The sequence below is a fragment of the Trichechus manatus genome, unplaced genomic scaffold (genome assembly GCF_000243295.1).
Source record: "Trichechus manatus latirostris isolate Lorelei unplaced genomic scaffold, TriManLat1.0 scaffold00069, whole genome shotgun sequence".
Taxonomy (NCBI): domain Eukaryota; kingdom Metazoa; phylum Chordata; class Mammalia; order Sirenia; family Trichechidae; genus Trichechus; species Trichechus manatus.
In genome coordinates this window covers 2637784-2665451 of record NW_004444005.1, presented here as the reverse complement: position 1 = coordinate 2665451, position 27668 = coordinate 2637784, and the positions used below count along the sequence as shown (strand labels likewise).

At 45.4% G+C, this 27668-nt stretch overlaps 3 protein-coding genes across 3 annotated transcripts in view; 1 reads left to right on the top strand and 2 right to left on the bottom strand.

The window, feature by feature from the left end:
- TIMELESS (timeless circadian regulator) overlaps positions 1 to 9164 on the bottom strand; it is a 30435-nt gene extending 21271 nt beyond the window's left edge. The window contains exon 1 of the mRNA XM_004379918.2: positions 9081 to 9164. The gene's annotated coding sequence lies outside the window, so the exon portion shown is untranslated. The remainder of the gene's footprint in view (positions 1 to 9080) is intronic.
- A 2885-nt stretch (positions 9165 to 12049) lies between these two features.
- On the bottom strand, positions 12050 to 15324 carry MIP (major intrinsic protein of lens fiber). The gene is made up of 4 exons (XM_004379917.1): positions 14934 to 15324; positions 14290 to 14454; positions 13765 to 13845; positions 12050 to 12333 (listed from the first exon to the last, which is right to left on the bottom strand). The coding sequence occupies exons 1-4, from the start codon at positions 15291 to 15293 to the stop codon at positions 12148 to 12150; spliced, it is 792 nt and encodes a 263-aa protein (XP_004379974.1). The 5' UTR covers positions 15294 to 15324; the 3' UTR covers positions 12050 to 12147.
- A 10518-nt stretch (positions 15325 to 25842) lies between these two features.
- SPRYD4 (SPRY domain containing 4) lies at positions 25843 to 27126 on the top strand. The gene is made up of 2 exons (XM_004379916.2): positions 25843 to 25935; positions 26302 to 27126. Exons 1-2 carry the CDS (start codon positions 25851 to 25853, stop codon positions 26838 to 26840), a joined length of 624 nt encoding a protein of 207 aa, XP_004379973.1. The 5' UTR covers positions 25843 to 25850; the 3' UTR covers positions 26841 to 27126.
- The last annotated feature ends 542 nt before the right edge of the window (positions 27127 to 27668 follow it).

The window sequence follows — 27668 nt, the reverse complement described above, 5'->3', positions numbered from 1 at the left end:
ACTGAACTAAACCAAAGCTAAGAAGTTTCCTAAATACAACCAAACACTTCGAGGGACAGGGCAGCAGGGGTGGGGTCTGGGGACCACGCTTTCAGGGGACATCTAGGTCAACTGGCATAACAAAGTTTATTAAGAAAATGCTCTGCATCCTACTTTGGTGAGTGGCATCTGGGGTCTTAAAAGCTAGCAAGCAGCCATGTAAGATGAATCAATTGGTCCCAACTCACCTGGAGTAAAGGAGAATGAAGAACAACAAAGACACAAGGAAAGTACTACCCCAAGAGACAGAAAGGGTCACATAAACCAGAGACTCCATCAGCCTGAGACCAGAAGAACTAGATGGTACCTGGCTACCACCAATGACTGACCTGACAGGGAACACAACAGAGAGTCCCTGATGGAGCAGGAGAAAAGCAGGGTGCAAAACTCAAATTCTAGTAAAAAGACCAGACTTAATGGTCTGACTGAGACTGGAGGAACCCCAGAAAGCATGGCCCCGGACTCTCTGTAAACCCAGAACTAAAACCATTCCCGAGGACAACTCTTCAGACAAAGATTAGACTGGACTATGGGACATAAAATGATACTTGTGAAGAGTGTGCTTCTTAGTTCAAGTAGATTCACAAGACTAAATTGGCAGCTCCTGTCCAGAAGTGAGATGAGAAGGCAGAGAGGGTCAGGAGCTGGTTGAATGGACATGAGAAATCAGGGGTGGAAAGGAGGAGTATGCTGTCACAGTATAGGGAGAGCAACTAGGGTCAGATAACAATGTATGTATAAATTTTTGTATGAGAGACTAACTTGAATTGTAAACTTTCACTTGAAGTACAACAATTGAAAAAAAGAAAGAAAAAGATTTTGACTTCACACCTTGGTTGGGAGTCTTCAGTCAGTCAAGCTGTTCCCTTCAATTCAACCTTGCTGTAGCCACATCCCCATAATAACACGATCACTGAAGCAGAGTATTTAAACAATAGCATAGTGAAGAAACATGGTGAGATAATGCCCTGCCAACCTTCACCTAGAATCTTAACAACTTACTACTGATTCAATGACTGACACAAGTGCCTGGCCGTGGTGCCGGTGATTCATCCCATGATGTCCAAGCCTGGACGTTTGTCTGATAGTGTCCAAGGTCTTAAATGATTTACAAGGTAAGCAGCCACCCATTTAACCTCATAAAACCCTTACAAAAGATGGGTTGCTCCTCTGTGGGTGACATGAGACCAGCTCATCCTGAAGATGAGGCCCTACAAATAGCAAGGCAACAATCCCAACCCAAGGACAAAGCCCATGCAGAAGAAGAGTACTCTTAAGTGTAATCATCGAATTCCCAGAGAAATTCTTGATCCAAAGGGGGGAGCGAGAAACAGTCTTTCCAAAACTGAGGCTTCTTGGCACAACTGGAATTTCTGACTAAGGTCTGAGCCCAATCCTTTCTCGTCCTAAGCATCTCCATCTTGGAGTTCTTTGTCATATAATGCAGCTTGTCATTTTTGCCAAAATGTCCACTATACCCTTTAACTTAGAAAATAAGCAGTTCTACAGGAAAATGCAGTTAAAACTAACCAATGCTAAAGGAAGATAAGCTTCACTTTCTACATGGGTTAGACATGTGACTTTAAGCGGCTAAGCCAATTCTAAGAAAATATCCCTCTTTAGCCATACTTGTAATTTTCTAAACCTTTGTTCTAATATAGCTTTTCTGTATCAAAAACTCTTTTTCCCTCCTTAAGTATTAAAATACTTAGCATTTTCACTTATAATCATCCTAGAACTTTCTGTTTTATACTTCCAAAGAATTCTTCATCACAGTGCTAAAGTAACTCAATTTAACATAGACTATAGATATCTAGATGCCAGAAAACATGTGGTTTTAGTGGTCAGCCATAATTCTGTCTCCTGGAGTCATCCTTGCAAAAGATGTCAACACCTGCCAGGATGGTCAACTGACCAATCAAAATTGTTTTAGCTGTAACCTGCTATTTGTGGTTTTTTAATTCATAAGTCTTTGTATTACTGTAGCTCCCCCAGAATACATTGTTGGATGTCTCCCAGCACTGTGTCTCCATTTTGCAGAATGCTTTCTTTGTCATAATAAAACTCTTGGTTTTTAAGCCTAAACAGATGTGTGGTGTTTACACTACAACAGTATATACCTAAAGGAAATGAAAACATATGTCCACACAAAACCTTGTACACCGATGGTCATAGTAGCATTATTTACAATAGCCAAAACATGGGGAAAAACCTAAATGCCCATTAACAGAAGAATACATAAAATGTGGTTTAGCCATACAATGGAATATTATTTGACAATAAAAAGGAATGAAGTCCCTGGGTTCAATTCCTGACCAATGCACAGCCACCATATCAGTGGCGGTTTTTGTGTTGCTGTGATGCTGAACAGGTTTGAGTGGAGCTTCCAGACTAAGATGGACAAGAAAGAAAGGTCTAGCGATCTACTTCTGAAAACAGCCAATGAAAACCCTATGGATCACAACAGTCTGATCCACAACTGATCATGGGGATGGCAGAGGACCAGGCAGCGTTCTATTGTGCATGGGGTCGCCATGAGTGGGGGGTGGACTCGATGGCAGCTAACACTTGATACATGCTACAAAATGGATGAAATTTGAAAACATTAAATTCGGTGAAAAAAATCTAGACACATAAGGTCACACGTTGAATGATTTCTTTATATGAAATGTCCAGGATAGGGAAATCCACAGAGACAGAAAGTAGATTAGTAGTCATAGAGGGAGAGGGGGAGGAAGAGAATGGGGAGTGGCTGCTAATGCGTACAAGGTTTCTCTGAGGATGATGACAATATTCTGAAATTAGATAGTGGTGATGGTTGCACAACTCTGTGAATATACTGAAAATCACTGCAATAAGGTTGTTATTAAAAAACCCACACAGATGGATATATTTACAACAAGGCCAAAAAAACAAAAACAAAAAAAGAATAGCTGCTGAGGCTGCGTATGTACAACCAAAAACCTAATAGGATTTTGTTCTTGGTTTGGAGGTTTAGGGTCATGGTTTCACGGGACATCCCAGTTAATTGACCTAACAACTTGTTTAGTGCTTCTGCTCTACCTCCTAGTTCCTTGTGTACTGTCTGGGTTCTTAAAAGCTTGCAAATGGCCATCTGAGGTGTCATGGATTGAACTGTGTCCCCCAAAAATATATGTCAATTTGGCTAGGCCATGATTCCCAATATTGTGTGACTGTACACCATTTTGTTATCTGATGTGATTTTCCTATGTGTTGTAAATCCTATCTCTATTGATGTTGATGAGACAGGATTAGTGGCAGTTATGTTGATGAGATCTACAAGATTAGACTGTGTCTTGAGCCAATCTCTTTTGAGATATACAAGAGAGAAGCGAGCAGTGAGACATGGGGACCTCATATCACCAAGAAAGCAGCACTGGGAGCAGAGCGCATCCTTTGGACCCAGGGTCCCTGCGCCTGAGAAGCTCCTCAACCAAAGGAAGATTGATGATAAGGACCTTCCTCCAGAGCCCACAGAGAGAGAAAGCCTTCTCCTGGAGCTGATGCCCTGAATTTGGACTTGTAGCCTACTAGATTGTGAGAGAATAAATTTCTCTTTGTTAAAGCCATCCACTTGTGCTATTTCTGTTACAGCAGCACTAGATGAACAAGACAGAATTTGGTACCGGGAGTGAGGTGCTGCTTTAACAGATACCTAAAATGTGGAAACAGTTTTGATACTGTGAACGGATAGAAGCTAGAAGAGTTTTAAGATGGCCTTGAAGAGTCTGTTGGTGGAATTATGAACACCAAAGACAATTCTGGTGAGGACTCAGAAGGAAATGAGGAGAGCTGTTAGACTGGAGACAGCGCAGATGTTGAGAAGCGGCAGAGAACCAGCAGCAGCAGAACCAGGATACCAGTGCGAGATAGCACTAGAGCCAACCCACAGAGCAAGAGAGCTGAGTGCCTTTGCACAGGAGGCTTCCTGGCAGAGTGGGGTACCTCTGGGCACTTACTGGTGGAGCTAGGCTGGCCAACCCATGGAGCAAGAGAGCTGAGTGCCTTCTGGCCAAAGTTTACTGGTAGAGTAAACTCATCGGTGGAGCTACAGACCTTTGGAAAACTTGCCCCAGCAAGGCAGATGCAGGTGGCAAGTCCCAAAGGGCCAAGAGGTCAAGAAACCAGGAAGCAGAAGCTGAAGAGACAAGGAACACAGGAAGCCGAGCTGCCTCAGTCTCAAAGAGTATGGCTACAACCTCTGGGGTCTCAAAGGGTGGAACCATGGCCTCTGGAGTTTCTAAGGGTGGAGCTGCCACTCGGACTAGGAGAATGGTGTGCCTTAGGAGAATGGTGTGCCTAAAGCCGAGGGAGCTGAGTTGCCTTTCCAGTGGGGCTAGAACGTGGAGCTGAAGCCTAGGGCTGGAGGGCCTCCACTCAAAATCCAGAGAGTCTGGCCAATACCTAGAGCCTGGAGGGCAGGGCCATTGCCTAAATGGTCTCAGAGAACAGAGGATTATTTTCAAAGCCTTGTGGGCTAAGGTAATGTGTTCCACTGACTTCCTTGGTACTTGTTATCCTTTCTTTCCCCCCAATCTCTCCCATTTGTAATGGAAATGTCTACCTTGTGCCTGTCTGTTGCATCATTGTACTTTTGGAAGCAGATAACTTGTATTCTAGATTTCATAAAGAAGAATTTTTGTATTCTGGACTTGGAGTTGATTTAAGACTTTTGCTATGATATGATGGAGTGAAGGTGTTTTACATGTGGCAAGGACATGAATTTTTGGGGGCCAAAGGGTGGAGTGTCATAGATTGAATTATGTCCCCCAAAAATATATGTCAACTTGGCTAGGCCATGATTCCCAAAATTGTGTGATCGTCCACCATTTTGTCATCTGATGTGATTTTCCTATGTGTTATAAATCCTGTCTCTATTGATGTTGACGAGATGGGATTAACAGCAGTTATGCTGATGAGATCTACAAGATTAGACTGTGTCTGGAGCCAATCTCTTTTGAGAGATACAAGAGAGACGCAAGCAGCAAGACATGGGGACCTCATATCACCAAGAAAGCAGCACCAGGAACAGACTGCGTCCTTTGGACTCGGGGTCCCTGTGTCTGAGAAGCTCCTTGACTAAAAGAAGATTGATGACAAGGACCCTCCTCCAGAGCCCACAAAGACAGAAAGCCTTCCCCAGGAGGTGATGCCCTGAATTTGGACTTGTAGCCTACTAGACTGTGAGAGAATAAATTTCTCTTTGTTAAAGCCATCCACTTGTGGTATTTCTGTTATAGCAGCACTACATGACTAAGACAAGAGGTACAACAATTGGTTTCTATCTGCCTGGAGCAACAGAGTAAGAAGGAGAGCCAGGAACAGGAGGAGGATATAGAATGTGTGGCTAATTGCCTCCCTGAACAACTGCCTCCTTTGCCATGAGACCAGAAGAACTGGAGGGTGCCCAACTACCATTACTGAACATTTTGATCAAAGATTCTATAAGATAATCCTGATCTAAAGGGGGAAAACGCAGGACAGAATTTCAAATTCTTATGGCCTCCAGATCTTCTGGAGCCAAGGAGGCTGGAAGAATCCCTGAAATTACTGCCCTGAGATAATTTTTAAACCTTAAACCAAAAATATCCCCTGAAGTCTTCTTAAAACCAAATAATAGTTCAGCTTAAGTAGTAAAAAATATCTACCTTGAGCATTATGCTCTTTTAAGAACTATCTATATGGGATCAAAGTGACAACAGCAATTCGAAAGATTAGATAGGAACCTTAGGGGTCAGTGAGTTTATGTTAATGGCGGAAGAACAGCTCAGAAAAGGAGAGTGAGAATGGTTGTACAATTCGAAGAATGTAATCAATGTCACTGAACTGTACACGTAGAAACAGTTAAATTGGTGTGTTTTGCTTGTATATCTCAACAACAACAAAATAAAAGGAAAAAAACCCACACAATTACTATACATTGTGTTTTTACCATTTCAACACCAAAAAACTAAGAAGGACATAATCTCAGGACAAGGTACCTGTCTTTAAATTTAAGAAATTTGACTTTAGGAAAAAACTCATAATATTTTCTTTATTTTCCACATGTCATTATAGACAGATGAAAACTTTGTCAAACAACTTAGACCCAGTAGATCTGGACATTTGAAAGAGCTGTTAGTTACTTCTCACACTCAACTAAGCACCAAGCAGTTCAAAAGAAGCAATATTCACCTGAAATTAATACTTATAGGTCTTAAAATGCAAGAACCAAAAGAAAACAAAGGATAAACTATTAAATATATTTGCAATTCAAAATAGAAAATCAGCTCACTTCTTGAAAACAAAACCTCTATTCCAAGAACCAGCTTTAAGAACCACTGGTATTACGGGAAGGAGCCTGGTGGCACAGTGGTTAAGTGCTCAGCTGATAACCAAAAGATCGGCAGCTCCAACCCAACAGCCGCTCCATGGGAGAAAGATGCGGCAATCTGCTTCTGTAAATATTACAGCCTTGGAAACTCTATGGGGCAGTTCTACTTTAACTTATAAAGGTGCTATGAGTCGGAACCGACTCAACGGCAACAAGTTTGGTTTGGTTTTTGGTTTGAGTATTATGGGTGAAGTCCCTGGGTGGTAGAAATGGTTAATGCGCTAGGCTGCCAAATGAAAGGTTGGAGGCTCAAGTCCACCCAGAGGTGCCTGGGAAAAGGCCTGGCAATCTACTTCTGAAAAATCCAGCCATTGAAAACCCTATGGAGCAAAGTTAACTACTATGACACACTTGGGGTCATCATGAGTTGGAGTTAACTCAAAGGCAACTGAGTTGATACTGGTAGTATTACAGAATGGCATACAATATTTGAATTCCAGTTCTGCCCAGTACTAAGTTGGTGATTTTGAGCATGTCTCTTAATCTAAACCTCAGTTTCCTTATTAGTATGTTGAGAAAATAATAATAGTACCTACCCTCACAAGGTAGTGGGAAAGTTTCAATAAGAGCATGTAACTGGTCTGACAGAGTCTGCAGAAATCCCAAGAGTATGACCCCCGGACACCCTTTTAGCTCAGTAATGAAGTCACTCCTGAGGTTCACCCTTCAGCCAAAGCTAAAGACAAACCCATAAAACAAAATGAGACTAAAGAGGCACAACAGCCCAGGGACAAGGACTAGCAGGCAGGAGGGGACAGGAAAGCTGTTAATAGGGAACCCAAGGTTGAAAAGGGAGCGTGTCGACATGTTGTGGGGTTGTTGACCAATGTCATAAAACAATATGTGTACTAAATTGTTCAATGAGAAACTAGTTTGTTCCATAAACCTTCATCTAAAGTACAATTAAAAAAAAAAAAGAGCATGTAAAGCAGTGCTACTCAAAGTGTGGTCTGCAGACCATTACCTGTCCACAAACTGTTAGCAGTCTGCATCAAGACAAATATGGGAACAAAGAAAAAGCATTTAGAACATCTTACAGCAATTTGACAGTTAGTTTATGCTAGTTGAATCTAATAATTTTAAAAAGTCATACAAAATTGTATGTCTTTTATTTTTAATTTCATTTTTCTAGTAATTATAGTTTTAAAAAGTGTTTTTAGAAGCTTATTGACCTGTAATGACTTGAGGCCAAAAACCTACCTGGTCCTTCACCAAGACAGAGAAGCACTAAAGTCAAGTACTCTACCCAGTTGTGAACACAAAGGAAGAACCCTCAAAATATTAAATTCCTCTCCACCTATAGGACTCTACAGTCAATCACTAAACGCTTACTAGGAGCCTTCCAGGCAAAAGATAAGAGTTGCTGGCTAGCGCAAGTGGTTAAGCGCTTGGCTATTTGCCAAAAGGTTAGCGGTTCGAACCTACCCAGCAGTACCTCAGGAGACAGGTCCAGTGATCTGCTTCAGAAAGGTCACAGCCTTCAAAACCCTATGGAGCAGTTCTACTCTGCACACATGGGAACAATATGAGTAGGAATCAACTCAACAGCAACTAACAACAATAAGAAGCAAATGATAATGTGGGGATGCTAAAGAAATTTATCAAACCCACATGACACATAATAATACGGAAGGAATAATTTAAAGGACAAGCTCTAAATAAGTGATATTGTAAAAAAAAAAAAAAGCTCTAAAGAACCAGGGCTCCCTTCAGGTTAAAATGGCTAAGGAGGTCCCTCTGAACCGGGGCATTGAAGGTTGCATACGATCAGTCAGCTGGGAAGAGGAGGAGCATTTAGGCAGAGAAGTGTCCTGGCAAAAGCAGAGGGAACCACTATGAATAAATGAGCCTAACTAACAGGAAAGCAACGGAAAGAGGGATTGGAGCTGGCTAGGAAAAATTTAGGGAGCTTTAGAAAACGCAGCTGAGAGGATCAGGGAGGGTCACGCCCAGACTGTGAACGGCCCTATACACCCACCTAAGGATTTAAACTTGGCCGTGGAGTTTTATTTTTAACCTAAAATGACACAAATTAAGGTAACTGGTGGGAGCTCGAAGTAAAGAATTGAGAGACTCCAGGGAACGAGCTTAATTAGTGGCTGATGGTCCAGGTAACAAACCCAGGCAGAGGCTGTGTTCTCACCCGAAGGAAGGGAGGGACGGGAATAAGGAAACCATTTTGTAAAAACCCAAGATAAATCAAGCGACCTGTGAATTCCGATCCCTGCTGACCACCAAGCCACACACCTGTGTTTTCGGGCCTGAACTGGATGGGGAGTTTCGAAGTGGAAATCCCTGGGAATCTTCTGTTCTACTTTAGGGGCTCCAAGCCCCTTCCCATCACAGCCCCATCCCCGAGGGAGGACCAATGCAGCGTAACGTAGGGAGAGAGGGGGAAGGAAGGTGACGATTAGGTCCTGTCCCAGGGAACGAGGGAGCGCCCACGGCGAATTCAGAACCTGCACCATCTAACCAAGCACGCAGGGCGGAGGACTGCGCGTGCGCGCCTAAAGCGCGCGCCCCGCCCCCTGCCTTTAAACCGGGTGGCGGGATGGGTGACTTGGCACCTCACAAGAGTGCCTCTGCAGCTTGCAAGGGATGCCGACTCGTCTTCGCTTACAGCCCTCCTGCCCACACACTCACTCACCCGCTCCCCGCGGGTCCTCAGGATCCCAGCGGAGCCAGAAGACCTTAGGACACCAGCCGCTGCCTTTCCCGCCACCGGCTGGGCGGTGCCAGTCCCCGCCTGCATAGGGGCGGGGCGGGCCGAGCCAGGCTGGTCCACGTGACACCATGTGGGCAGGGATGTTGGTGATGAAAAAAGAAAAGGGAAGCGAGTACAAGTAATGTTTCTTTTATCAAAGTGGATCCCCTATATTGAGCTACAAAACAAAGTGCTATGAATTTTTGGTGACTTAAGATAGTAGGAATCAAAGTCTTTTAGAGGTGAATTATAAACATTCTTCCCTTTCTAGTTAATTAGACTGTTCCAAAGTCTAAATGGTTGGAAAATCCAAAACCAAACCCGTTGCTGTAGAGTCCATTCCGACTCCTTAATGACCGTATAGGACAGAGTAGAACTGCCCACTAGGGCTTCCAAGGAGCGGCTAGTGGATTCGAACTGCCGACCTTTGGGTTAGCAGCCAAGCTCTTAACCACTGTGCCACCAGGGCTCCAAAAGGTTAGAAAAGTTAGGCTTTATTGGGAGGATGTGGAGAGATGGAATAAGGGGAGAAATAGTCTTTTTGGGGGAGGGATCTGTCCTGGAGGCGCAGTGGTTAAGAGCTAGGCTGTTAACCAAAAGGTCGGCAGTTTGAATCGACCAGCCCCTCTTTGGAAATCCTGTGGGGCAGTTCTACTCTGTCCCATAGGGTCGCTAAGAGTCCGAATCCACCGGACGGCACCGGGTTTGAGTTTAGTTTCGTCGTACTGCAAAGTCCCTGTTGTTGCTGTTAGTCCCTGTAGATTCCAACTCATGGCCACCCCATGTGTGCAGAGTAGAATTGCTCCATAGGGTTTGGTGGTGCAAACAATGTGCTGGGCTGGTAACCTAAAGGTTGGAGGTTCGAGTCCACCCAGAGACACCTCAGAAGAAAGGCCTGGTGATCTATTTCCAAAAAATCAGCCATTGAAAACCCTGTGGAGAGTATTGGCCCAAGAGACAGAATGGGCCACATAAATCAGACACTTCATCAGCCTGAGACCAGAAGAACTAGATGGTGCCCAGCTACCACCAATGAACGTCCTGACAGGGAACACAGCAGAGGGTCCCTGATGGAGCAGTAGAACAATGGGATGCAGAACTCAAATTCAGACTTAATGGTCTGACTGAGACTGGAGGTGCCCCGGAAAGCATGGCCCCTGGTCTCTCTATCACCCCCAACTAAAACAATTTCCGAGGCCAACTCTTCAAACAGGGATTGGACTGGGCTGTGGGACATAAAGTGATACTTGTGAAGAATGTGCCTCTTAGACAAGTAGATATAAGAGACCAAAGGGGCGGCTTCTGTCCAGAGGTGAGAGGGGAAGGCAGAGAGAGTTAGGAGCTGGTTGAATGTTCATGGGGAATCAGGGGCAGAGGGGAGGAGTGTGCTGTCACAGAATGGGGTGAGCGGTTGGGGTCTCATAACAATGTATGTTAAAAAAAAAAAATTCTGTATGGGAGACTAACTTGAAATGTAAACCTCATTTAATTACAACAATTAAAAAAAAAAAAAAAAGAAAGAAAACCCTGTGGAGCACATGGGGTAGCCATGACTCAAAGTCTACTCAATGGCAACTGGTTTGGTTTTGTTTGATTTGTCATACTGTAGGCATAGGCTTAACACTAGAGAAGTATGCATGAGATTCTTAAAAAGATCAACAATAAATACTCATTCATCACTTGAGGGTTTCCTAGCCTGTACTGAAGTGAGTGCATTTTGCCAACAACAAAAGAGGATAATGGCTCAAAGGGTTAATTATCTCCTGAATTATTAAGCATTTGAATAAAAGGAATAGATCTCTGGGGTATGAAGGAGAGTTAGAAAAGACTTGCTTCAACATGAAAGGACAGATGAGAGAAAAGTAAAAAGACACACACAAAAAAGGGAGACAAGGGACTATAGAACTAGCGATTAAAGCAGATAGATGATTTGAAGATTGTTTCTATTTGCTCTGAGTAAATGAATACCCTGAAGGTCAAAGACTCTCTCCTTCCTAAGTACAACGCCCCCAGTTTGCTCCAGGCATGAGGTTTCCTGTTTTGGCCTCAGGGAACTCTTTCGGGTTTAAGTATCATCTACCAGGAGGCCAATCTGGGGGATATCAGGCAGAATTGTTAAATTGCTTAATTTTTCTAGATTCTAGGCTCACTCACCCCTTATTTAAGGTTGGGAGCTTACTGGCCCAGGGCCTCTGAAGAGATCCATCATGCCAGAATGAACACACAACCCAGCCAGTGGATGTAGACAGGTTTATAGGGCCTTAAAGAACAGCTCAAACCCCAGTATTCACTTTTCTCAGAGCTACTTCCCCACCCAAGTCCCTGGGGCAAGCATCCCTGAGATAAGTAGGCTATACTCCTCCATTAACTTCCCCCCAAATTTCTGATCCAACTGCATCCTAATCTGAGGCTTATACCTCCATTCCCCCACCCCCACTACCAACACCTCTCCCCTCACTCCCATATCCATGAGCATCTCAGCCTCAGTTTGGAGAAATGTTGAGCCCCCTTCTCCCAACTCTTGAAATGCTTGTCTCCTCCACTCCTCTCCATCGGCCTCCTGTGAGGAGTAACTTCCAGCTTCCCTGCTCCCTCAGAAATCAATAGCCATATGCTTGACTGGCAGCAGGGTAAAGGCCAGAAACTTGAGGTCTTGGTTCCCTGTGCTCACCACACTGGGCTGGGGGAGGGAGGCACAGGGCGATACTTCTTTTCCCTTCCTTAGCTCTTGTGCCCCCAAACTGAGATACAACCAGGCTCACCCACATTCATACGCACAATCATGCACACACGGCGATGGGAGGTGGGGTGGGGAGGAAGGGAAGTTTGCACCAACCAGCTCATGAATGCAACTTGAAAGATTTCACACAGCAAAAGGAAAAAAACACACACATATAAATTAAAAAAATAAAGAAGTACATGCCCCTCCCCACATTCTCTTTCTTCATCCAGGGGCTGGCTCAGCCCCTCCATGTAAACCCAGAAGCTTCCCTCTGTCCAGGTGGAGCTTTTACAGGGCCTGCGTCTTCAGTTCAACGGGTTCCCCTGTGCTCTCTGGTTGTGCATTGGGGTCACTGGGCCTGGCTCCCTTAAGGATAGACAGTCTCTCAGAAACACTCCTGAGCCGAGGGAAGAGGAGAAAGTCATAGAGGAGGCTGCCCAGGCCCGCTCCAATGATTGGGCCCACCCAGTATACCTGTAGGAAGAGGAAAGAAATACTCAGGAACGGGGAAGGGACCAAGAGCAAGGCTGCTCTCTTCCCACCTCCTCAATGGAAAACAGACATCTTAGACTTGACACATAAAATTGGGCATTATCTAAGTAGAAATCAGTTATTTGTTTTTTAAACCCTAGGCTCTTACTGCCTGTACCTCAAAACTCACCGTTTCTTTTCTGATTCATCAAATCATTCCTTTATCTCACACCTTTTTAGCACATGTATATTCTATTTGTTACCACCAATTTGTACTAGTTTACATAGTGCTTTGAAAAATTTTGGAATTATTTTTAAATGTTTGGTTTGCATATTGTCAACAATATAAACACAGCCAATGTTTACTGAGGCTTACTTCACACCAGATTCTGTGCTAAATGTTTCACACATACAACTTCCACATTTATTTCTCATAATACCCCTTTTTTTTTTTACTTTTTCCCATATAAAATTTATACATTATGTGACCCTAACTGCTCTCCCCAGACTGTGACAGCACACTCCTCCTTTCCACCGCTGATTCCCCACATCCATCCAACCAGCTCCTAACCCTCTCTGCCTTCCCATCTCACCTCCGGACAGAAGCTGCCCATTTAGTCTCTTGTATCTACTTGAGCCAAGAGGCACACTCCTCACGAGTATCACTTTACATCCCACAGTCCAGTCCAATCCCTGTCTGAAGAGTTGGCCTCGGAAATTGTTTTAGTTCTGAGCTGATAGAGAATCCAGGGGCCATGCTTTCGAGGGTTCCTCCAGTCTCAGTCAGACCATTAAGTCTGGTCTTCTTACTAGAATTTGAGTTCTGCACCCCACCTTTCTCCTGCTCCATCCAGGACTCTCTGTTGTGTTCCCTGTCAGGGTGGTCATTGGTGGTAGCCGGGCACCATCTAGTTCTACTGGTCTCAGGCTGATGAAGTCTCTGGTCTATGTGGCCCTTTCTGTGTCTTGGGCTAATACTTTCCTTGTGCATAATACTCCATTTTATAGTTAAAGAAGCTAAGGCTCAAAATGGTTGAGTTACTTGCCCAAGATCACATACAAGGCTAGTAAAGTGCTAGAACTGGAATGGGGCCCAGGCCCATCTGTGCTCTCAGCACATCCTGATCTCTGAGATGAGAAGTTTTTGTCTTCATGCTCACTTATCTGGCCTCATAGTCCTGCTTTTGGCATCCAGTGGGTACTTAGTAAAAATCCCTTGACTGACCAGAGAAGGAACAATATGAGCAAGAGCTTCTTTTTCTAGCAAAATAATAAGTCCTGTTCACAAAAGCATGCCAAGCTCTCTGACAGCCCCCTTGTCTGAGGTGCTGGTAGAGCAGCCAACACATCCAGATGGAAAGCAAAACCAAACCTGGAACCTGCAGCCCACACCCATCCAGCAGGTCTTCAGGATGTCCCTCTCCCCTCACTCACCCAGTGGTCGGTGAAGTTTCGAGTGAGAATGGCAGGAGCAAAGGAGCGGGCAGGGTTCATGCCTGCACCAGTATAATACATCTGCAAAAGACACAGCTGTAACTGAGATACTCCCCATTCCACCCCAGTTCCTCTCCCCGTAACCCACATTGCCCCTGAGAACTGGCACCTTGCCTTCAGCCAGCAACAAAAGGGAAAGGACCACCTGCATGACTCTCCAAGGGTTCCCCACAGTGGGGTGAGGTCACTGATGCCCCATCTGGGGGCACTATGGACCCAAAGGCAAAGCTCCCGTCTACCTGTGACTTCCACTTTAAAGTCAACAAGAACTATATATAGTAGTCACAGGGAGAGGAATAGGGCAGGGTTGATTGCTGTGTGGCAACAATCTGTGTGGCAAAACAGAGTGCAGTGGAAAATGTTCATGTTTGACAGTGGGTTGGGCAGGAAGCGCTCTGAAAACTCAGGGAAGGTTTGGGGGCCCTGGAATCCTTGAACAAGAAGTTGTTCCCATCTTCTGCTTACCCCAAAGAGGTGCCCCAGGGTGAGGGAGAAGCCAACAGCCAGGGCCACAGATCCCAGACGGCCATTTCGCCTCTCGTCATATGTGGCAAAGATGCACAGCACGAACTGGAGTGTCAGGAAGATCTCCACCACGGTGGCCTGGCCCACACTCACCCCAGGATGCAACTGGGCAAAGGAAGAAGAAGGGAGGCAGCTCATTAGGGCTGCCACAGTGTTACCTCCTCAAGGCTTTCCAGGCAGGGCTACCCTTACGGCATCAGTTCCCTGAAGGATAATACCACCCTCTTCGTAGTAGTTGTATTTGTATCTTAATTTCTTCTAACAATACTCCTTTGAGGTGGATATGATTGCACCAACTTACATAGATGGGGAAACTGAGGCCCCCTAAGGTAAAATAAGTTTTTCCTCAAGACCCTGCAAGGAGTTTGAAGGAAGCTGGGACATGAATCCAGGTTTTTTGATTCTCAGTCTAGGACTCTATGCCTTCCTTACCCCCCTACACGCCACCTCTTGATCCTCCCCACTCTGAAACACAGACACAGACACAGACACACACGTCCCAGATCCTGGGGGAACTGACCTACCCACCCCAGGCAGGAAGTCAGGGCACCAGGTTCCCCCAGCCCCTCTCAGGCGACCATTACCGTGTTAAGTGCTAGGTTTCCTCGGACAGCAGGCGGGGTAACACTGTACAGCATGGCAGCCCCAGCCACGGCTCCCAGGAGCTGGGCTGCCATATAGCAGAAGGCACGGAGCAGGGACATCTGGGAGCCCACAAGGAAGGCAAAAGTGACTGCAGGATTGACGTGGGCTCCACTGATATGGCCCACAGCCTGCACCAGCGTAGCCAGGGCCAGGCCAAAGGCCAGAGCCACCTGCAAGACAGGCAGGGGGCCAGGGGACCAACGCAGTGAGGCCCCCAGACCAAAGAAGACATAGAAGAGGGTGGCAAAGAGCTCAGCGAATATGGCCCTCCAGAAGGAGGTTGACCGAAGTTCCCACATGGCAGGGGGGATGGGCACAACGCCTGGGTTCCTGATAGCCCCTTGGCCTGGTCTGGGTGGACAGTCCCCTTTATAGAGGACTCTTAATCCCTGGGAGGGGCAGACTCAGGTGGCTGGCCCAGCCTCTTAACCCCTTCACAGCTGTGGAGAGCTGGGCCCATTCCCATACCTCTGATAAAGCTGTTGAATTTTCCCCTCCCTCCTCAACTGGGAGATAAACAGAGCCATTGGGGGGTGGGGGCGGGAATGGGGTGTTAGAGCTGGAGAGTCTCTGAGAGAGAAGGACCAAGACAGAGAGATGAGAAGAGTCTGCTCTTCAAGTCAAAGGCGAGGTCATACTCCTGATTGACATCTATGTTAGAACATTCCTCAACTCTGCCTGGAAGGTCAGTCGAGCTGAGTTCACTACATGGGGCACGGGACTGTGCTCCTGGGGGTCTGCAAGCTCCTCTGAGTGCCAGGGGTAAGGGTGGGGGTGCGGGTCAGGAGTGGGGTCCAGCAGGGAAGTTGGATAACTGAAGAGCATTCTTTAGTTCTCTGGGATTAGAGGGCCTTCTCCCATTGGCTAGTTTGGGCTGGAATCTGTGGATCCTGCAGCTCTGAAACAGAATAGTTCTGCTGTGTCTGGCTTTCTCTGAGCCCAGGGTTCCCCACCCCCAATCCATGCCAGTACCTCCCTTTCCAAACCCTCAGCCTTGCCTTTTAAACCAGAGAGACAGAGGGGGAGAAAGCTCTCCTCCATGTATGCACTAAGGGTGGGGCAGGGGTGGTGGGGAGGGGAAAAGGGGTCAGTAGTCAAACCTCAGAATCAGCTTGTATTTCATCTTTCCTAACTCGCAAGGCCTTAGCAGGATGTAGTGAAAGAAAGGAAACTTATTTGTGGCTATGAAGCAATGAAGTGGGATGGTCTAATGCCCCTAGGAGCCCTGGTGGTACAGTGGTTAAGAGCTCAGCTGCTAATCAAAAGTTGGCAGTTGGAATCCACCAGCTGCTCCTTGGAACCCTATGGGACAATTCTACTCTGCCCTATAGGGTCACTACAACTCGGAATTGACTCGATGGCAACGGGTTTTGATTTTGTTTTAATGCTCACTAATATGGCTGTGACTAAGACACAAGTCTTAAACCCCAGGTCTTGTCCCAGCCCATGAGGACAGCACTCCTGATCCCCAGGAAAAGGTCTGGGGGTGGTCTGGGGAAGCAGGCTGGTCAAGAAGGAAAAAGGACAAGATGGGGAAGGAAACCTTGGGGCAAGGGGGTTCATTTGCGCTCAGGCATGTCGAGGGACTTCCCACTAGTCTCCCACCCCTCTCCTCCTTAGCCTCACTCTGCTCCCCTCTCCCTTTAAGAAACTCTCCAGCCAGACCTCAGTCTCATAATTCTGAACCTGCTCACCCCCAAGTACCTGATCTGGTAGGAAAGAAGGACTGAAGGAGAGAATAAGGGAGTGATCAGAGAAAAAGCTACCACCTGGTTGGACTGGGGTTTAGCAGCAGAGAAGGGCAGGAGTATGGCATTTCAATAGTGGAAATATGGAGTCTAAAGAAAAAGACAGCAATTCCTCCTCTCCTCAGGAATCTTACCTCTCAGATCACCGTTTTCCTGGCCTGGTCCAGACTCTGTTGGGTGTTCTGCTCCAGTTTGGAGACTGCTCTTTTAGGTCTAGGTGAGTGAAGTTGGGAGGTGAAGAGCAAGTGTTTCAGGGGCCTCCACTGGAGAAAGAGGCCAGCAGAGAGAGGCCAGCTCCAATTCTCTGACCAGGGAACAACTCTTGTCTCCTTCATTCAGCCAACAGAGACTAGCCTCATCCCCCCATCTCCCACCCCCACTCCCAATCAGTGCTCTCCCCAAGGGCACCTAAGATACTTGTACTTATACCATTTTCACCCCTAGGTATTCATTCTCCCCAGTCTTGGCTCCCTTTCCTCTCCTACCAAGCTCTTTAGCTCTTCTACTCCAGATTCACTGGGTGAGGGACAGGAGCTGATAATGGCTTCTGTCAACCACAGATGCTGACACTGAAGGCAGAGATTCATACTTCTACTCCCTAATCATCATGAATTTGGATTTCAGGAGCCAGAGGGGGAAAGAGGAAAGCTAAAGGGAAGATCTGGAAGACACCGAGAAGAATCCCAGGGAAAGCAAGATAAAGACACCTCTCTGCTTCACCAGAAACACAGAAACCATGCGGAAGGTACCAGTGCTAGGTTGGCAACTGGGCCATTGGATTCTGAAAAGGAAGGTGCCTTCGGGGAATTGCCTGGGGGTGCAGGGGATTCCTGAGTTCTAACACTCCTGGGATTACCCAGGATACAACCCAAAGCATCTTTGTCTTTTTTTCTGGTTAGTTTGTCTCCCCTCCTTTTTTTTTTTTTTTTGGCTATTACTTTATTTCATTCTTATATTTAGGGTTGTTTTCAGGAGTTGCAAAAAAATTTACCCATAGATTCTCCACCTTTCTCTCCTGCTGGCCTTAAGAAAGCATACAAAAACATGTTTGAAGTTTTTTCTAATAGGAACTACAGAAGTGGAAAAGAATTTGCAAAATAATAAATACAGGGATAGTTACAAAGTTACTGTAAGTCTTAATGGCTTGTAGTTGTAATCATCCTGGAGTTTCATCTATCTCTACACTTGACTGAATTATCTCTTTGAAGTGTAGAATTCAATGACGTTTAATTACACTCAACTTATTATATTACCATTACTACTATCCATTTCCAAAAGTTTTACATCACCCCAAACAGAAACTCAGTTCCCCTTCAGCAAGAACTCCCATTTCTTCCTCCCCACAGCCCTTGGTAACCAATAAACTTTTGTCTCTATGCATTTGCCTATTCTAGATATTTTATAAAAGTGGGATCATACAGTATTTGTCCTTTATGTCTGACTTATTTCACTCTGCATACTATTTTCAAGTTTCATCCATGTCATAGCATGTATCAGAAGTTCATTTCTCTTTATGGCTGAATAATATTTCATTGTGTGTATATAGCACATTTTGTTTATCCATTCGTCTGTTGATGGATGCTTGGGCTGTTTCCACCTTTTGGCTGTTGTGAATAATGCTGCAATGAACATTGGTGTACACATATCTGTTTGAGTCCCTGTTTTTAAGTCTCTTGGGTATACACCTAGGAGTGGAATTGCTGGATCATATGCTAAATCGATGTTTATTTTTTAAATAATTTTGTTGTTGAAAATATACAGCAGCACATACACCAATTCAACAAATTTCTACAGGTACAGTTCAATGACATTGATTACATTCTTCAAGTTGTGCAACCATTGTCACTCTCCTTTTCTGAATTGTTCCTCCCCCATTAACATAAACTCACTGCGCCCTGAGCTTGCTAATAATAAGAAGGCTAACCCATTCTAGTAGAGCGCAAATGAGACCACAAAGCTCAGAGAATCTCCAGACAAAGATATTTGTCTTGTCTCATTCCTCCACGGTGGGTCCCATGAGATTACCATAGCCACCTCTGAGGTTGTCCAGAACCAGCTCACTACCTTCCTGAAGCTGCTCCTTAGCCAGTCCATATCACCAGGACCTAAAGGATAACCCAGGTTTGAGTTCCATAAAAAAAATACCTACTCGGCTGATCTTACAGGGTTGTATGTGGATAAATAAGATACACCTAAGCAATTTAAGTATTAAGTTACTCAAACCAAACCCACTGCCATCGAGACGATTCCAACTCATAGCGACCTTACAGGACAGAGTACAACTGCCCCATAGGGTTTCCAAGGCTGTAAAACTTTACTGAAGTAGAAGCTGACTGCCAGATCTTTCTACTGTGGAGCAGCTGGTGGATTCAAACCACTGGCCTTTTGGTTAGCAGCTGAGAGTTTTAACCACTGCACAACCAGGGCTAGCATTAAGTATAAATGAATTCATTCAAGAATTAGATACAAACATAATTTCTTATTATCAAATAATTTCAGTTGGGTGAATACAGACATGGTCCTGAGGGGCTGGATGACCATTCATCTCTGCTTCCACCCTCTGGAATCTCTACTCCAGCCCCATACTCAGAATGCCAGGTCAGCATGGAACCCAACTCCATTGTGTGGACAGTTTCAGCAGGACAAAGGCCCCAACATAACACAAGCCAGCCCAACAGCCCCTTTGGCTGGCTCCTGAGGCCCACCCCTGCTTCTCTCCCTTTCTCTGGTTATGCTTTGCTGACTCCTGGCAAAGTCCAGAATAATCACCAAGCTCTGAGTGCTTCATCCCTCTCTCATCCATAGTTAAGGCTCCAATTAGCTCTTGGATCAGGCCAGGGCCCCAACACATTGGAAATGGGGGTAATCCAAGAAATAAAGCAATAAAGGGACTGTCCCATCCTTTTCTTACCTTCCTCTCCCCTTCCTTTTCTAAGGCGCCAGAAACAACCCCAAACGGCACACACTTGCTCACTCTGAGTCAGATCCCAAGTACTTTATATGTGTCATCTCATGTATTGGTATTCCCTAGGGTTGCGCTTTCAGTTTGATTCCCTACTTACTCTAGTCAACACCATCTCCTTGGATGACCTCATTTATGTCCTTCTCTCCCTTGAACTTTATATTCACCTATGTATAATACCCTCTTTAAGTCAGAAACCTAAATATCAGCTTCAACTCCTTCTCCCATCCTCTCACTCCCACCTAATCAGTCTCCAAAGCTCCACCAGTTCCAACCCTTGGACAGCTGAACCCACACCATGTCTGACCTGAGAACTCTAGTGGCTTCTTACCGTTTGTCTCTGTTTCTAGTCTCATCCCCTCGGATTCATTCTCTATGTTGCTGCCAACTTTATAAAAGTATCTGTAATTGATTATTTCCCTGTTTTAAACTCTTCAACAGCTCCTGAATGCCTGAAAGACAAAGCCTCAACTCCCTAGCATGGCATACTTCATAATCCATTCTCAACTCTTCCAACTGCTCTCCTTATCTCCCCAACACGAGACTAAGTAATATTGTACTCCTCGTGGTTCCTCAAACACCCCATTCTATTTCATAACCCAGCGCTTTACCCTAAGCTGCTCCCTCTGCCTAGAATGTCTTTTCCCCTCGTCCCTGTCAAGTAAAGTCCTATCAGTCATTATGCATGGAAATGTTCAGAATTAATTACTTGTTTTTTAGCAACAAGGCAGGTAAGTCATGTGAATGGAGAAGGTGAGTTTATCAGACGGACAGTCAGTAGGTAAGAGTGAAATAGTGCAAGAGATGAAGGGAAGTCATTTAAGTGACAAGAGAGCCCAGGTAAGCCATCCAAGTGACGGTGTGAGGGATGTATAGTGATTGCTTCAACCTCCACAGGCCAGGATGGAATGGAGAAATCCTACAGAAACAAAATTCTGGAACCTTCTTCTCATTACTACCAAAATGTAAAGTACCGACAGCAAGACTTTTCTAAAAGAAATCTCTCCTCCAAGCACTTTGCTCCTAGATTTAAAAAGATTAAACAAACAAACAAAATGAAACCTGTTGCCAGCGACCTGATTCCAACTCATCGCGACCCTATAGAACAGAGTAGGGCTGCCCCATAGGGTTTCCAAGGAACCTCTGCGGACTCCAACTGCACCTTTTGTCTAGCAGCCGTAGGTCTTAACCACTGAGCCACCAGGGCTGCATCTCAGTGTCTGGCAGGATGAAAAGGCTTGGCCAGGCTGACCCCTGGTGGAGAGAATGTGCCACTGCACTGCAAGAATGCAGGGGACAAACCCCTTTATACTCATTCATTTACTGATTTGAAAACAATGAGCACATGCTCTATGCTAAGAAGAATACTGGGGCCCTGGGGCACAGAGAACAAAGGACTTAATCCCTGTTATTAAGAATTCACAATTTAATGGGTGAAACAGGTAGCGGTTTGTGCTCCCTTTTTAAATGTTCCCTCAGCAGAACTAGGGAGAATGGAAGACTCCTTAGAAGCTGATCTGGTAGTCCAGGGGAGAAATAACACTATAGGGATTAAATCTTAATCGGATGCGGGAGATGAGGGAGATGAAGAGTCAAGGATCCTCAAGTTTCGGGCCTGGACAACTGGCTGCGTATGGGTTGCAGTTCACTGAGTCAGGGAATGGAAGAGGAGGAGGAAGTCTGTGTAGGAAGATGAGGTTAGCTTTGAGCATGTTGAGTTTGAGGTGACTAGGGGGGACATCTAAGCAGAAATGTCTAATAAGCTGTTAGATACGCAGATCTGGAACTCAGGAGAGAACTATGAGGTTGGAGAATTTGAGAGTTCTTCTCCAATAGGTGACAGTGGACTCTACCAGAGAAGATGAGATACTCGGAGTATCTATCCATCCATTCATCCATCCATGCATCGAGAGAAGACATTAGCTGAAGTCTTGAGCTGGCTGGGGTGAAAGAGGGGTATTTCAGAATACTATTTTTCAGGCAGAGTTAAGAAAGGGCATGGCCTCATAGATAATTAGAAGTTAGGCTGCAAGGTTAGGGAGGCAGGAGATGAGGCCTTGTTTTCTCTCATCTGCAGGCCTTAGTACACACGGTTCCCTCAACTGCTTAACCGCTTCTGCTTTTAAGCCACAGGTATGACTTCTGGGAAGTCTCTCCCCAATACTCCCCCATATACTAAATCAGAGGCTTCTCCTTTGCTTCCTGAGCATCCTGTAATCACCCCAGGCATAGCACTCAGCGCATCCTCTGCAACTGCCAATATTCTCATCTATCTCCCTGGCTAGACCACAGGCCCTTCAAAGCAGGAACTGTTTTGTGAGAAAGAACAAATAAGGTTGGGAGCAGCCATATCACATGAAGCCTTACAGCCACGTGAGGGAATTTGGCCTTACCCTGGAAGAAATGCAGGCACAGTGAAGAGTTTAAGCAAGGGAGTGTCATAATCAGATCTGTGATTTAGAAATATCACTCTGACTGTAGTAGGGGCATTGGATTAGAAGCAGACAGACCAAAGTTGGGAGACCAGCTTACAAGCTACTATGTTGCCACATTACAAGAAAAAACCCAAACAGGGCCATGTCGACTAGAATGGTGGTTAGAACTCTGGGAGGCGGAAAAGTTTTTTGATTAATTTTTTAGGTTCTTAAGGACTGTTGAAATCAAACAACTCCCCAGAAGCCTGGACAATGCTCCAAGACTTCTGGGTGTCTTATCATTAAATTGTTGTTGTTCGGTGTCATCGAGTCAGTTCCAACTCATAGCGACCCTGCATGACAGAGTAGAACTGCCCCATAGGGTTTCCAAGGAGTGGCTGGTGGATTTGAACTGCTGACCTTTTAGTTAGCAGCCGAGCTCTTAACCACTACACAATCAGGCCTCCTATCTTTAAATATACCCCTGCAAACTACCCTCATTAATCCTTCAAGAATAGCCCTTCTCTAACAAACCTTATTAAGAAAATGTTCTGCATCCTACTTTGGGGAGTGGCGTCTGGGGTCTTTAAAGCTTGCAAGCGGCCATCTAAGATGCATCAATTGGTCCCAACCACTTAGAGTAAAGGAGAACGAAGAACACCAAAGACACAAGGAAAGCATTGGCCCAAGAGACAGAATGGGCCACATAAACCAGAGACTTCATCAGCCTGAGACCAGAACTAGATGCTGCCGAGCTACCACCAATGAACGTCCCGACAGGGAACACAACAGAGGGTCCCTGCTGGAGCAGTAGAACGATGGGATGCAGAACTCAAATACTAGTAAGAAGACCAAACTTAATGGTCTGACTAAGACTGGAGGCACCCCGGAAAGCATGGCCCCTGGTCTCTCCATCACCCCAGAACTAAAACAATTTCCGAGGCCAACTCTTCAGACAGGGATTGGACTGGACTGTGGGACATAAAGTGACATTCGTGAAGAATGTGCCTCTTAGACAAGTAGATATAAGAGAACAAAGGGGTGGCTTCTGTCCAGAAGTGAAAGGGGAAGGCAGAGAGAATTAGGAGATGGTTGAATGTTCATGGGGAATCAGCGGTGGAGGGGAGGAGTGTGCTGTCATAGAATGGGGTGAGCAGTTGGGGTCTCATAACAATTTATGTTAAAAAAAGAAAAAAATTCTGTATGGGAGAGTAACTTGAAATGTAAACTTCATTTAATTACATCAATAAAAAAAAAAAAGAATGCCCCTTCTCCCTGAGGTACCAAATTACTGGGCTGAGGCCTGGGGACCATGGTCTCAGGGGACATCTAGCTCAAATGGCCTAACATAGTTTATAAAGAAAATGTTCTACATCCTACTTTCGTGAGTAGCGTCTGGGGTCTTAAGAGCTTGTGAGCAGCCATCTAAGGTACTCTACTGCTCCCACCCCATCTGGAGCAAGGGAAAAATGAAGAAAACCAAACACACAAGGTATCATGGATTCAATTGTGTCCCCCCAAAATATCTGTCAACTTGGCTAGGTCATGATTCCCAGTATTGTTGGATTGTCTACCATTTTGTCATTTGATGTGATTTTCCTATGTGTTGTAAATCTTGTCTCTATGATGTTAATGAGATGGGATTAGCAGCAGTTATGTAGACTCAATCTATAAAATTAATCTACAATTTAAGCCAATCTCTTTTGAGACATAAAAGAGAGACTCAAGCAAAGAGACAGGGGGACCTCATACCACCAGGAAAGCAGCGCTGGGAGCAGAGTCTGTCCTTTAGACCTGGAGTTCCTGCATAGTTCCTAGACCAAGGGAAGACTGATGACAAGGACCTTCCCCCAGAGCCAACAGAGAGAGAAATTCTTCTGCTCGAGCTGGCACCCTGAATTTGGACTTACAGCCTACTACACTGTGAGAAAATACATTTCTCTTTGTTAAAGCCAAGCACTTGTGGTATTCCTGTTACAGCAGCACTATATAACTAAGACACAAGTGAAAGAAGGACTAATGGACAACTACCACAGCCTCCACCAGACTGAGTCCAGCACAACTAGATGGTTCCCAGCTACCACCACTGACTGCTCTGACAGGAATCACAATACAGGGTTCCAGACACAGCTGGAAAAAAATGTAGAACAAAAGTCTAAGTCACAATAGAAGACCAGACTTATTGCTCTGACAGAGACTGGAGAAATTCTGAGAGTTATGGCCCCTGGACACCCTTTTAAATCAGTACTAAAGTCACTCCTGAGGATCATCCTTCAGCACACGATTAGACAGGCCAATAAAACAAAAAATAATACACATAGCTAACCATGTATACAAGACTAAATAGGCTCACCAGCCCAGGGGCAAGGATGAGAAGGCAGGAGCCAACAGGAAAGCAAAAAAAAAAGAATGCCCCTTCTTGTTTCCCAAGGGCCTTACTCACTTTGAAGTAACAGACGGCAGATGTTTAGCTTAAAATCTCTTTTTCCGAAGACCTGTATCTCTTAAGTTTTGTATATTCTGTGTGACATGTTCTTCTGTATTACCATATAACCTTCAAAAAACCATCTGTACGTTTTTTTTTTGAATGATTTTCTTTTTATATTTTATTGTGTTTTCAGTGAAGGTTTACACAGCAGTTTAGGTTCCCATTCAACAAATTCCTACACGAACTGTTCAGTGACATTGGTTATATTCTTCACAGTGAGTGAACATTCTCATTTCTGTTCTGGTTGTTCTGTTTCCATTAATCTACTTTCCCTGTCCCCTGACGTTCTCATCTTTGTTTTAAAGTTAATTGTTGACCATTCTTTCTTTTAACAGGAGATTGCAAACGCCATATAAGCAAAAATCTGCTTTGCGATACTCACAGCAGTTTCTCTAGAAATGACTGTGTGCTTGCAAATGTCTTTCTCTCTTACTTTCTCACTCTTAATAAATATGTGATCTCTTTAATTGTCAAAGTCTTGTTTTTAACAGGGCCTAAAAGTTTTTTTTTTATTTTTTTAGGGTAGGGGGGCAATAGAAAGATGAAGGTGGGATGTTGATATTGGGCTGATCAGCAGAATCTTAAGTGGACAGACTGGAAGATTTAGACAGCAGGGACATAGGGCCTCATAAAGATTAAAATGTTAAATGTAGGGGCCCTCCATAATCATCTACCCATGCCTATCCCAAAATGTTGGTATTTCTGGTTAATCTGGAAACCGAATATTGAGTTAAACCCTTTATTCCCAGCCCTGAAAATACAAAATGAACATTTACAGTATTTATACACTTATTATAAACAACTGCCACTTACCCAGTGGTTCTATTTGTCAAACTCTATTCTAGATGATTCTCATTTAATTTTTACTAAAGTCTAAGGGCTGGATACTATTTCTATTTTACAAATGAGAAAACTCAGAGAAGTCACATTTGTCCGAAGTCAGACAGTGGAGCCGGGTTCTAATTCAACTGTTTAATTCTAAAATTTATACTTTTAATCATCATGCTACACCATCCCTCTACAGGCCCTGTTCGTTCAAATGCCAGCATAATTAAACAACACTCCTCCACAGATTAAAACTGCCACGACAGAGATCACTAAAATGGCGGCTCCCTGCCGGGCGTGGACTCCCTTACGTCATCACACTGCGCCACCGCCTCCCGCGGACCACGTGGAGGGGAGTCTGTCCCGCCCACGGCGGGGTCTCCAGCTAGGGGGCGTGCCCTGTTCAACAGGGGAGCGAGATGGCGCTGCACTTTGCATGTTCGTTGCGGCTGTGCAGCTGGGGAGCCAAACGTTTGAGAATTGCTGCCGCGGAAGCCCGGAGAGGTAGGGTCATCAATTTTTACCATCTTTTGCCTCCAGAATGGAAAGTTTCCGCCTTTTGTTCCCAGAGCCTGCTCCGAGAAGCAACTTCAGCCGTCCCAGGCCACTCTCCTCCCTGTCTGCGTTGGTATCGATATTCCAAACCTGGGACACCATGCAATTCCTTTAAATCACGGAGCTTCCCCCAAACTGAGCTTTTCAGCCCCTGGGGCTGGCCATACTACAGCAACTCCCTACTCTGTTGCCCGCTTGACATTCTTACTCTTCTCTGTTTCCACGTTATCTCATGACTGCCTGATTCACATCGTATACCCCCAGTCCTAGGATTCTGGCCCCTGTCATCATCCAGTCTCTTTGCTCTGCCCGCAGGCATCAGTTTCAAACTGGAAGAAAAAACCGCCCACAGCAGCCTGGCACTCTTCAAAGGTGACACAGGTGTCAAATATGGCATGGTGGGATTGGAGCCCACCAAGGTAGCCCTGAATGTTGAGCGCTTCCGGGACTGGGCAGTGGTGCTGGCAGACACAGCGGTCACCAGCGGCAGGCACTACTGGGAAGTGACAGTTAAGCGCTCCCAGCAATTCCGGATAGGAGTGGCAGATGTGGATATATCCCGGGATAGCTGCATCGGTGTTGATGACCATTCCTGGGTGTTCACTTACGCCCAGCGCAAGTGGCACACCATGCTGGTCAAGGAGAAAACCCCAATTGAGGGCATCGGGCAGCCAGAGAAGGTGGGGCTGCTGCTGGACTATGAGGCCCAGAGGCTGAGCCTGGTGGATGTGAACCGGGTCGCTGTGGTCCACGTGCTACAGACAGATTTCCGGGGTCCAGTAGTACCTGCCTTTGCCCTTTGGGATGGAGAACTGCTGACCCACTCAGGGCTTGAGGTGCCTGAGGGTCTCTAGTATGTCCGTCATTGGAGCCCCTAATCATGTTCTTGATTTGTCTTCTGCTGAAAGTGTCTGAAGCCTTTTTATTTTGCCTGTAGCTCCCAATTCACTGTTGGGTCCTCTGTGCAGTATCTTAACCATCTTCCTCTCCCCTACCCCATGAAAGCTAGGCATACGTAGCCACCACCACCCCCTGCACCCCAAACTATGCCAGTTTCCTAGCTTACCATGGATGTGCTTTCCCTGACTTGCTTCCTTCAGCCCTTCTGCCTCCCTGTGCCTAGACCTTCTGACTGTATTCAGTTTGGGGAGTGTCTTTGAGCTTTATTTGAATTTATTCATCACTGTGATACCTCTCCCTCCCTTGCCTACATGTAACTTCTGTTTGTTCTTGGAGCTCTACCACATCTCTTCAGAGTAAATCCTTTCTGCCTCTGGCTGGAGGAGTGGTAATTCGGTTATTTGGCCCTTTCTCTATAACACATGCAGAATATGGGCTCTGGCTCCCTCAGTAAGTGCTTTATTGACTCAGTATGTTGAAGTAAGAACAGAGCCGTCCCCCATACCTCAATGCCACAGACCCTCAGCCCCACACAGCTGCACCTATCCCCACTCGGAGTCTATTTGCCTTAATCTGCACACCTTTGACACTCAGCCAATCTGTTACAATCGTTGTGCCCGTTACAATCATGACCAAAGGGGAAGAAACACTTAGGAGATATATAGGGGGTTAGTGCTAGAAAGCATTGATTCTTGAGAAGTTCTGTATTCATTTCTGCCACAGTTGGAACTTACAGAGAGATGCCTGAGGTTTTGCACAATCCATTTTTGGGCCTGCTCAGA

Bases quoted from the DNA above. Each gene is read 5' to 3' on its own strand.
- MIP (XM_004379917.1), bottom strand. From the start codon at position 15,293: ATGTGGGAACTTCGGTCAACCTCCTTCTGGAGGGCCATATTCGCTGAG. The intron at 14,455-14,933 runs GTAATGGTCGCC...TCCTTTGCCCAG, and splicing joins GAAACCTAGCACTTAACACG to TTGCATCCTGGGGTGAGTGT. The intron at 12,334-13,764 runs GTGAGTGAGGGG...CTCTTCCTACAG, and splicing joins GAAACTTCACCGACCACTGG to GTATACTGGGTGGGCCCAAT.
- SPRYD4 (XM_004379916.2), top strand. From the start codon at position 25,851: ATGGCGCTGCACTTTGCATGTTCGTTGCGGCTGTGCAGCTGGGGAGCC. The intron at 25,936-26,301 runs GTAGGGTCATCA...CTCTGCCCGCAG, and splicing joins TGCCGCGGAAGCCCGGAGAG to GCATCAGTTTCAAACTGGAA.